The 12,064-nt window shown below is 33.9% G+C and overlaps 2 protein-coding genes across 2 annotated transcripts in view; one reads left to right on the forward strand and one right to left on the reverse strand.

Annotated features, from left to right (window-relative positions):
• Positions 1–699: 699 nt before the first annotated feature.
• LOC137401985 (uncharacterized) lies at positions 700–9,405 on the reverse strand. Its single transcript, XM_068088456.1, has 5 exons — positions 9,113–9,405; positions 8,926–9,004; positions 6,509–6,692; positions 2,769–2,922; positions 700–1,129 (listed from the first exon to the last, which is right to left on the reverse strand). The coding sequence occupies exons 1-5, from the start codon at positions 9,403–9,405 to the stop codon at positions 973–975; spliced, it is 867 nt and encodes a 288-aa protein (XP_067944557.1). The 3' UTR covers positions 700–972.
• Positions 9,406–9,696: 291 nt separating this feature from the next.
• Positions 9,697–12,064, forward strand: part of LOC137401567 (exocyst complex component 1-like) — a 47,826-nt gene continuing 45,458 nt past the window's right edge. The window contains exons 1-2 of the mRNA XM_068087995.1: positions 9,697–9,727; positions 11,485–11,667. Of these exons, the coding sequence (XP_067944096.1) occupies positions 9,697–9,727; positions 11,485–11,667 (214 nt within the window). The remainder of the gene's footprint in view (positions 9,728–11,484; positions 11,668–12,064) is intronic.

Below are 12,064 nucleotides of genomic sequence, written 5' to 3' on the forward strand. Positions count from 1 at the left end.
TGGTTCAGGGTTGTAGCAGGTTCTAGTATAGCTATGTCTATGTGTCTATGGTAAAAACACCAAGGGACTGTAACCTGTAGCAAAGTGAAGATAAGTAATACATAAGAATAAAAATATTAATAGCGATTCCTCTATTATTATTATTATTTCTATTTTGTGTCATGTCGAGCAGTAGAGTGCAACAGAATAAAAACACTAAAATTACAAAAATAGACCATTGCCGCTCCTTTCCCATACTTGGAATAACGCTAAACCTTAAAATGAATGGAGACATGTTTTTTTCACGTTACTAAGACAACAGAAAGTTACAAAAACCAAACAAACTGCGAAAATCTTATTCAAACTTTCTGCAAATAAATTATTCTAAGAAAGGACAGTGTGACTAACAAAAATACTGATTAATGCGTGTTTTTTTAATTTAAACTAATTTTGAAATAGTTTTAATTAATTTAAACACTATTGTATTTTTAACTACAATAGAAGTTTATGGGTCATTTTATGTAAAAAGCTTGTATGCTTTGATCTGTTGCAATTTAGCTATAATCAATGACTGCTACGAATACAAAGAAAACTTGAAACTACATGTATTTCAAAAAGTGCACTTGAATCGTAGCAGAACTTGCAGTTAAAGTGATTTTGTTATTAATCTTGCAACCATTCATTTGAATTTCAAACTTGATGATTTTATTTATTAGCAGTATAAAAATAGCAATTATTTTTTAGTTATTCGTACGTCAATCTGTTTTCGAAAGATTGGCTTTAATGATCTCTTCAATCGGCACAGTGAAAGCGCTCCGCAACGCCTAGGAAGGTGTTTGTCTTCACCAAGCGTACAAGTAGAAAGGTTTTCCTTGTACTGGGAGCAAGTGAAGGTAAGTCCATGACAGAAATAAGTTTTCAAAAATGATGTTTATGAAAAATCCTTGACCCTTGACAGCTTGTAAAGAGACTAAGATGTCTGCTGTGCTGACGTTAATAGACTCCAGCGAGTCGTTTCTGTTGATGCCGGTCGTACACACTGAGCACACCATTCGCAGGAGGGTCTGCTCTAAAGCCAGGTATTCGGTGATGCCAAATGCTCGGCGGCCATACTGGATGAATCAAAAAGTCTCCTCGAGGCCTTGGAAACCTAAAATATACGTTGAGAGGCTTTGTAAGGGGTAGCAATGGACAAGGACTCTTTATTGAAGTCTACGGCAGCTGGCTATGCGATGCCATGTGGTGACAGATGACAGCACTGCTGAGATACTGTTATCTGTTTTTTGCAATTCGTGAAACATAACACTGCATGTGTGTTAAAATCTCTTTTTAATTGTTGCATACCCTTATAGAGTAGCTGAGGCTTAGAAGTCTAGAATCCCTGACCTGCAAGCAATAGGCTGGGGGTCAACTCTCAAAAAAGGCCATCGGTGTTGACAGGAATCTTTAGATATTGCTTGACAATTTTTACCAACTGTATATGAGGAAGCGCTTGTAGTCTGAATTCTTGACATGCAATATTGGCATATATTTTAACAAACTATGAATACCTAAACATGTTGAAAAATGGAGTTGTCTGCGCTCATTGATAGTAGATAACAATTCTATTGTATTTGTGCCCCTGCTGATAGTTTGAGTGTCATGTTGTGACTTTATTAAATGCAACAATGTGTGCTAACTTTAGCCTACAATCTACATATATGTACGCATCATAAATATTTTTGATGATATTCATTAGTTTAAATGGTGTAAAGTCTGTAAATGACGTAAATATGCTAAAAAAAGAAGCAAATTTGAAATGTTTTATGCTCAATATAGGAGCACCAAAATTTTTGATTTTTGCAAAAAAAATTTAATTGTTTTAATCGATTTTTGTGAAAATCTTTAACCCTGTGAGCTTCAATGCCAGTTATTTTACTTTGTTGCAACGAAACACTCCTGTTGTGTTTTGTATATAACGTAATTTTTTCAGTTCAACAATATAAAGTAAACATTATATTTAAAAACAAAATGTTTGTTATTATAGCCTTTTCTAAAAAGATTTCAAAAATTAACGTCGGAAAACCACCACTTATTAAAACTCACTGACGTGAGGAAGGCTGTAGGTATCAGAGTCTGAACAAAATGTAAAATTCTTGTCTACATCCTAAGCGTATGAGATCGGATGCCATGCTAGACTTGTGACAAAAAATGCCCTGTGAAAGAATAATACGAAATGTCTAGACATCTCACAGAAAATGAAAAATTAAATATTAAAGTTGGCTGTAAGGAACATTATATATACAAATGCAAAAGCTCAAAAGCCCTAGTGGTGTTCTATTTTTAGGATTCTAAAATTGCCTAGGCTAGATTCTAGCTGCTACAAAAGCCATTTTTAACAGCAAAAAGAAAAAACCAAACAATTTTTTAAGATTTTTACTTGATATTTCTCCATGCCACTGGAAAAGCGTAACTACATGGTTTTCTCTTGTGCACCGATTCTAGGCAAGGTAAAATGGCTACACAGAATGGACATGCATGATCGTCCCAGTACTTTTGATGAATTTTTGAATGTTCTTTACCTTCTTTTACATTGATTGTAAAAGTTCAAGGTTATTTCTCTTAGGAAACAAGCCAAAATGGCTGCATTTAGTTTGAAAAAGTAAAAGCTACCCTCATTGCTAATAAAATCTGCCAAGAAAGTACAACCTATGTGAAAGCTGAACCTTGTGTCATTATCACCTGCAGCAGGTGTCATGCAAGGTACAATGACCTGTCAGGCCATGTCTCAATACTTTAGATTCACCCACCTATATAAAGGTTTGTTAGGATTTCCTTGCACATTGGACTTATCAGTCTGATGGTTACTACCCAGAGTTCCCTTGCTCTTTTGAGGGATCATCATGTTTGGCACTTTATCCATGTTGGGGCGTGCATCAAGAGCTCTCTGAATTCTAGAGCGTTCTATAACAACAAGTTAAAGCTGATACATGAATCCAAAATAATGGTTTAGCTTCTAGCTGCTCACACTGTTATGAGCTTAACATGAGGAAGGCAGTTCTTTTTTTCAACAAAAGTTTCAAACAGGAAAAACATCGGTATAGGAATTTTTGTATTTTGTTCAAGCTACAAACGTTGTCAAGCCTAAACAAATGGTCATTCAAATGAATCATGTTTACAGATTTTTGTGTGTGTATAATTGCTCATTAGATTTAGTTGTTTTAGGTACCTATATGTACTTACATTTCCATACTATTAAATAAAAACGTAGAGCAAAGCATTATCATTCCAATATAAAAATCCAGTAAAAGATATTATTTTAATTTGTTTTTAACTTTTAACTTTATCAGAACAATATTCCTTTATTTATAATTTTATCATTGCCTGAAACATTTTTGAAGACTGCAAAACAAAGCTCACAAATTTTAGCCTATCTACATAGAAAGGAAATCTCAGTATGTGTGCATTGCATTGTTCAAGCAATTTTTATAAAACACTTTGAGAGAAGTTTGTAGACAAACAAAAAGAAAATTCTACTTCATCCTGTTACATACAGGCATGCCAGTCAGACCTACTAAAGATAAACAAATTCTTTTGTCTGTCTGTTTGTCCCTCCAAAAGGCTTTAATTTGATAAAAAAGAGCCACTCTATACAACTTATCAATGATAAAGGTCAATTCAAAAATTTACTAAATTGCAAAGCTTTAGCAAGCTTTTTTAAAAGGCTACATGCACGCTGTAGGCAAAAGTAAAGCCAGGGTTTTACAATGGTAATAGATCTATTTGCTAAATTAACTCTATTGTTTTTATTAATTAACAACAATCAAGGGTTTGCAGTTTCTGGTCCAAGTTTTTTTTTTTTTCTGAGCCAAAGTTTTGCAGCCGCTACCTTATACGTGTAGAAGTTTAGCTTTATCAAAAAGTAACTTTTGCTACATTTTCATACAAATTTATTTTTTACATTTTCATAGATTTTGTTTTAATAAATTAAAAAATGCCAATTTTATAATTATAAGACAGCAGGGTGAGCTGTAATCTTTTTAAATAATATCTGATGAACAACAAACACAAGAGAAGAGAAGACGATTTCTAAGAAAGCCTTTCACTTTTAGGTGGTGATCAAAATGGTTGGATAGCCTAAGCTCATAAGATTGAGATTCATGAATACAAGGACATTAAGTTATATCATTCATGCACAATTGATTAGCCAAAATGTCTTCAATGCTGCTACCAAATTCAGCTCTCAATCTTATTCTGATGTATTTCCGTACATTATTTCAGTAAAATGATAAGCAGTTTTGTGTTGATGTAATTGAAATTTGTCTCTATTGGTTACCACACAACATTTTATTATCTTGACTCGAGCTAAATTACAAAAGACATTTTTTGCGATTTCGCAAAAATGAGTTTTTTTCACAAAAAGATGCATCATGAGTTAAAAAATAAGACTGCTATTGTTATCTTAGTTTTCACTGTGGAACAACACTGTAGAATAAGCCTAAAAACCTACGCCTGCACTGAAAGGACAAGATGCCATGCACTAACACTCATAGAGAAAGAAGGTTTGAAACCTTTCAACTTACGAGTACCAAAGAAATAGTTATGGAAAACAGTGTTTAGTCAACATTAATTCGATGCGAGATCAAGCATCTAGCCTGTCTTGACAAACTGTTGCTTTTGCAGAGTTGTCCCTCGTCGAGCGGGTGAGCAACAACAAGCCTTAGGTGTTGTTGTGTTGCTCGCCCGCTCGACGGGGAAACAACTCCCCAAAAAACAACAGTTTGTCAAGACAGGCTATCTAGCATCACACTCATTAAAGAAAAGCTAAGGCTGTGCCCCTGCCAGGAAGGTAGAGACCGCCTCACAATATTAAACACAGCCATGTAAAGCAGTTAGGATAAGCAGGGAATAGAATATTAGCCAATCACACAGCAGCGTGACCAACCTTCTGGACCAGCTAGTCTCTGGTATCTATGATGAGAAGCTGGCCCTATGGCTGGGCTATGTGCAGTGCCAGCTAAAGCTTCGTCAAGTGACCTAGTAAGATTTCTACTTCCTGCATGACCTGCCAGGTTAAACCATAGACGTGCCAAACATATACTATTAAAAGGTGCATGGCAAGTGAATAAAGCAACTATTTCTAGACTACCAACCACTCCCAGGGTACAGGAATAACAAACCTTCTACTAAACTACTGGAGATAAAACCATTTATCATTTGAGATTTACTCTTTTTTTTTGTGTGAAGGTAATCACTACTAGTAGAAAGAAGGTCATATTTCCGGTCAGTCCAGCTGGCAATTTGCACAATAAAAAATAATTTATAACTACTTTTACTCATATACATGTATTATATAATATATACTATAATAAATTATATAATGTATATAAATATATTATATAATATATTATAATATATATTATATATTATACATATTATAATATGTATTATATATATATTATACAGATTAATATATAGAGATTAATCTCAATGTCTGTCTGTCATCAGTCTGTCCAAATTCATGCCTAGACCGTTAGAAAAGAGAAACACAATGCGCAGGAGTCAACCTAAAATACCAGGCAGCAAAGTGCACTACCAACTGGGCACACTCAACCAACTTTCGAAATTGTGGAATAATTGCGCACATACTTATTACATGGAATAGTCTCTCATGGGACTGTCAGGGTAATAAAAATTTCATAGGTTTGGATGGATTTTGAAACATAATTTTTTTACACACTTTTGATTTAATTGTCAATGAGTTTTTATGTTATCAGTTTTGTTGTCTAAACTTTCAGACCAAACATTTCAATGTCAGAGTTTTTTATATGACATAATTTATACAGCAGCAGTTGAGTCATTAAAGAGGTTAAAGGTTGCTTGTTAAACCTCCTTGTTAAACCTCGCTGTAAATGCAACCAAAAACTTTCAGGAATGAATACAATGCCATCCGAAATTGTGAGACCACCGCACATATAAGAAACATTTGCTGGTAGTGACCGACTTTGCTAGAAACTAATACAAAATGTATAATATTAAATGCAGAACTTTCTAAAAATTGGCATGAAATGAGTTTTTAATGAACAAAAGTTGGCAGTTATCTTTTCTATGAAAGTCTGGATGCTACTTTGACAAAAATCTAATGACGCCTAGTTATTTGCTTATTGTATTTTGAATTAATTAATTTTGTGATACTTTTGCAGTATGATTTGAACAAGTCTTGTAATAATTGGAGGCTCTGAAAAGAGCCATTCAAGATGTGTAGAAAGACCTATGATCAGGTACAGAAGGTATAGCCTGATGACACTAACTCTATCATTTCGGCTGCAAAAGATTTTGCTATAAAAAGAAAAAATTGCTGCATCTGATGTGCAATATGTGGTAATCAAATGGCTTAACATGACTCCAACAAAGATGCCAAGATGAACAAATGTGTGAATTATTGGGTGGTTTCATGATTTCTGACAGCACTATTATAATATATGCCAGGAAATGGCACAAGTGTCGTTACAAAAAGAGAATTGCAAACGATTTAGAAAATATCTCGAACCTCCGTAGGGTGAGCTGGCAGCCATCCAACTGTCATTTGGTGGAAGAGTTCTGTTCCACTTAGTAAAGTCTGACTCATCTTTGTCAGCGTACTGTCTCACAGCGGCGTCACTGATGCCTCCGTCATACTTTGACTTGAGACCAACTCTGTAGCTTTGTTCATCTTTGTCGCACAAAGAGTCGGGCTAAAAATATAATTTGTTTCACATCAAAGAGATTAATGGAGTCAATTTATTCGAGCTAAACAAACAAAATGGTATGAACCTAATAAATATGGTGCCGAAAAGAATTATGACAAACTAGTATGGTCGCTATATTGCATAAGGGTTGATTAGTTGAACTACATTTGCAACAATTGAAAATAACTTCAGGATTGGTTTGCGTCATCTCGCATTTAAAAAACATTTGATTCTATTTATAAGAAGATCAAGGTCAAGATCAAGGTCAAAATAATTGACGCCTCAACATTTTGTGACATTAATAAGGTTTTTTGCACTTTTATCGCCATTCTGCGCCACCCAAACCGGACAATATACATATCAAATGATTCATTGAAAAATTTTCTATCCTTTACAAACATTTATCTAAAACTAAAACTATTCCAGCAGTCTCTGGAGGGAATGCAACCACAAAGTCCTTTTGGAGCAAAGTTTGGAGTTCATCTCTGAGGTCGATTCCTCAGTGAAAATGGTTTTACTGTTTATATGTTTAATTTCATTAGAAAGATTTGATTATCAGTTTTCTAATGATCTGCAATATGCATGGCTTAAATAGATTACGCAGTGAGTAGTCTATTCAAAGTTAATCTAGTGTTGCTAAATGGAGTAGGAAACAAAGGCAGGGGGTTAATACTTTTGACTATGACTGTAGACTATTATTGGTCAGTGACCGTACATTTGTTCACTTCTCCTGTCATAAGGCAGTCTTTATCGTTTGATTGGCACAATTATTCAATCAGCGCAGTTGGTTAGAAGGAACTTAGTCTAATACACTGTCATAGGTTTCAACTATCGGCAAACATGTTAGTTGTTTCATTAATAATACGCATGTACAGAACTGTGTGATTGTCTAAAAGTTTGCTCATTTACAAAACTGCTATTGTAAAATAAAACGGTTTAACATCTATATTGCACTTTATAATTTCAGACACTTTCAAATTTATTCAAATGCCGCTTTTTATTAATGAAAAATCTGTGAGTCCTTTTAAGCGAATCTCAAAATAAATTGATTTTAAATAAAAAGTATTACAGTGAAAACTATAGTCTGCTCAAAATAATATGGCTTGCTTCTTTATGTACCCAATCAACTCTTTCCTTGCGTAGGCTAACCTCAAAGATGTCCAAATTTATTTTATCTGTATGACAGACTGGGTTTGGTAACCTAGTTCAAATACATTGACAAGTAGTCAAAAAGCAGACAAAGTTTGTTCAGTTTAAATCGACCTAGAAAAAAACTAGTAAGCCTACATAATCGATATGAAAAGATTTAAACATGACATCTGTTGCAGAAATGGGCATGCAATGGGGGCGAGAAAGAGCAGTTTTGTAAGATCTAACACAATACTATTCTGGATCAGCACATGTAGGGGAAAAACAGTGTTTAAAAACTAGCCAAGGTCATCTCCATGCTTCAAGGTCAAGCTTCAAGGTCATCTACATCATGCGTTATTTAAACACCTTAAGCTACATGTAGCAATTTGATGACATGCTGTTACAACAGCTGATTTGAACGTTATTATAACCTCTAGAATTGATTCAAAATGTACCCCGATAACACTAATTTTTTAATTCATACAAACTCAATCACAACACTAAATATCATAATATTTTAAACTGGACAACTTCTGTAATTCTCCAAAGTTTATTTAACCTAGTTGCACTTGTTTTCAAAACAGGGAATAGATAAATCATTTAAACAATAAAAAAAACTTTGGTTTTAATTTTAAACTAGGTATATTATAACATCTCGAAAGAATCGTTCGGCAACATTTATTCAAACAACAGAAATATCTTAAAACAATCAGATAAAATTAGAACCAGTCAATTATTATTATTAATGTTATTATTATTATTATTTTTGGAACTGATATTAAAGTTGAGCAGAGAAAAAAATTAATATAAGCAAAGCATGAGAAAAGCCATGCTTGCTCCAATCTTATCAACAATAATTACTGTGTAGGAACCTTTTGAAGCTTTCTTATTTTTATTTGCTTTGAGCAAATTACTGAACATAAATGTAGCTGCAATGCTACCTTTGCAATAAAGCCTATCTGGCTTATTTCGTAGACAGTATAACAAATCTTGAGCATTTATACTTCTGATTAAAATACTTAGTGGTAAACTGAACAAAAGTATGAATTGCTGCAAATGATAGCAATGAGTCACAAAAAAGTTGCTAAAGAGTTTTGAGCTACTCTACCAGATATGGAGATTTCCCAATAGCTGTATCAGCATTGTGGTAGCCTGGCACGTAGTGAAGACGATTTGTCAGAAACATTCTGTAACATATACATGAATCAATTGGTATAATCACGCAATATATCTAAACAAGTAAAACAAAGTCAAGCACAGCTGAAACAAGGAAACAAAAGTATAATTTATCTTACTCTTTTGGATGAGGTTTGTTTAATCTTCCTTTCTCAGTAGGAGCTGACGGTGTACGTTCATCTAACTCTTTAGGGCAATATTGAAACTGATAAGTTGTTTCACTTCGATCATTTGCTGACCAAGCACGTTTAGACCATTCTTTAATCTGGGATAACTCGGCCATCGGGCACGGAAGATCTCTCCCACTGCTATACTCTTTGGAACTTAGAAGCTCGGGAACTCGAGCCGAACGTCGAATATTTCTTTCATAATCAGAAAATCCTGGATTTGGATGAACGTGATTAGCACTCATTTTAGCTAATTTGTTGTAAAGGTGTTGGTAAAATACTGAAATTACAACACAATCATTCCTTATGATAAGCCTGCAATATTACCCGTTTCCGTAGAAACCAGCCGGAAACGATGGGGTACAGCCTAAACAATTTCTTATAACGCTATAAAAAAATTTGAAAAACGTTTTTATTTTTTTGTAAATAATAAATTAATATTTAAACAATTTTTTTTAAATTTATTTTTAACAAAATTACATGATATACTCGTACTAGTCCGTAGTCCAATAGGCATAATATTGCTAGTTTACACCATGGCGGCCTCTGTTTTGAAGAACATTTCCGGTTTGTTTTTTCTTCCTTGCTTTTAGAAGCTCATTATGGTGCATTGACTGGTTATGCGATTAAATATATGTTTGACCTAAATATAGAGATTTTGTAACATTGAAGCTATGAATCGTGGTAGGTGACTTGTCAATTGCATTATGTGCATGTGATATGTCTTTATTGTCCGAAAATTAACGTTCAAAGGCTAAATTCTGGATCTGGATCTGGATAAATTAGGTCCCAAGACCTCTTGAGCCGAGTAAAATGTGGGACCCTCTGACCACTGAATCGTAAAAATTGAGAGTCATTAAAATGAAAAGTTAATTTTTTTACTGTAAGATTTATAGCTAAAATTGATTGTTAAAAATCCACCCTAAAAGTATGCACGTTATAGCACCATATTAAAACGACAGTTTCATGTGCCTATCAAAATATTGTTAAACCCATTTATTCAATAAAAAATTTACATGAAAAAGCTATAGTAATATTAGTTTTTTTTAAAAATCATCAAGAATTTCTCCTGTGCGAATTTCCCTTGCCGTTCGTACTAAAAAACTCTGTAAAAACAAGCTTGACTCACAAGCAATAGCATTGTAACCCTGAGTGCGAGTACTCATACTGTGAGTTGAGCTCTGCATAAAATTTAAAGTGTCCTCAAAAGAAGGAAGCAAATAGTTATCTGTTGTAACACGACAAAATAAAGAAATTCTTTGCAATTGCCTTCTTTTTTGAAGTGAGGTCAGCCCCGCTTCAATTTTGCTGTCAGTCACTGAAATATCTCGACCCTTGATGTTTTTTACAAAGCGAATAGCTTTACTTTGGATATTCTCTAATTGAGTAGAATGAGATTTAGTTACTGGGTCCCATACCTCCGCAGCATATTCAAGCAAGGGCCGACAAATAGTCTTATATGCAAGCAGTTTAATTTTCTGAGGAGCACTGTAAAGTGAGTGCTTGAGTAGACCCAGAATGCGTAGTGCCTTTGTATACACATTTGTAATTAAACGTTTAAAGTTTTGTTTATACTTTTAAACAGAGAATTATTTTGATGTGATTGCACAGAAAATGCACGTGAAACTTTTTTCCTATCTAACCTATAGTTATCTAGATTAACTATCTAAAACAAAAAAGTCGTTGATATGCCCTGCTCACTAGTTATATTGGAAACTGAAAACTGTTTCATTTTGTTTGCTTGCGAATATATGGAAGACGGAGTCAAGCAGACCTCAATAAAAACATGCAAACTTGAAGGAAAGCCAATTTTTTTGTAATTAATAACATCTTGCAATTGCTTTTTCAATCTTAGTCCCTAAAAGTCCAGATATCAAATATTTTCATTTTGCATACTAGTAGTAAGTCCGTAGACTACACAATACACATGTAAACATGTTTGGTAATTTGATATTACAAATGCATAAATTAAAACAAGTAAATCGGAAGCAGCTTACTGATTCAGGGAATGAAGACATTTCATATGTCATATCGTTGTGTCAAAACATTGACATTCTTAAATGCAAAAAAACAATTGCTAAAATTGATAGGCATGAGAAAATTGCAACACATTCAATTTTAAAGCAAACATAGTTTGTTTCACAAATCTTACTTCACAAATCTGTTGAACCCAGCTGAGGCATGTCTGCATGATGCCTTTATCTGGTGAAAGACTATATGTCAATGTTGTTTGTAAGATTTTTTGAATTTTGTCAGACGAAGCCAATAAGATATTTTATTATACCAACAGAAATTTGCTAGCAACGTGGTTGTTCGGTTTGCAGGAACTCCCGGAGGAAGAAAACTATCTAAAACTGTATCTAATGCTACAACCACAGACCTTATCAGGGCTAGAGAAATCATACAGAAAGAGCTTTTCACCACTGAGAGGCTCGTTAGTTGCATGAGCGTTAGTAAAGCTAAGGAGGGCAAGAAAAAAAAGCAGCCAACATTTCTCTGTATCACAGGTGAGAATGTGCACTGGCTACCCAAGCATCTAATTCATAGCCTGTATTCTATTGTATTACATGAATTGCCTGCTTTTTGCTATGAATCACTCTATTGTAGCAGCCTATTTATTCATTGTTAAATAGACGTCCAACATTTTTGGTCTTTCTATGTTTTGGCAGTTAGTAATTAAGTTCCGCACAGGAAACTACATATTAATCAAATCTTTACATTATACTCTCTCTAACTATCCCAAAATTACTAATATCAAAAAACTACAAATTGTTACAAACTTGATTTATGAGTGACATTTTTCATTGAGAAAAGGGAATACTCAGATACAGCTATTACTGGCACTGAATGGGTTAACATACAGTTTATTTTACACCTGGTTTGGCTAGTCAGTTACCTCGTAAT

Source organism: Watersipora subatra, chromosome 8 (genome assembly GCF_963576615.1).
Source record: "Watersipora subatra chromosome 8, tzWatSuba1.1, whole genome shotgun sequence".
NCBI classification, from domain to species: domain Eukaryota; kingdom Metazoa; phylum Bryozoa; class Gymnolaemata; order Cheilostomatida; family Watersiporidae; genus Watersipora; species Watersipora subatra.

Coding starts and splice junctions, on each gene's coding strand:
- LOC137401985 (XM_068088456.1), bottom strand. CDS start 9,405: ATGAGTGCTAATCACGTTCATCCAAATCCAGGATTTTCTGATTATGAA. Junction 6,693..8,925: donor TTGGGAAATCTCCATATCTG/GTAGAGTAGCTC, acceptor TTATATTTTTAG/CCCGACTCTTTGTGCGACAA. Junction 2,923..6,508: donor TGCCAGCTCACCCTACGGAG/GTTCGAGATATT, acceptor TTGTTGTTATAG/AACGCTCTAGAATTCAGAGA.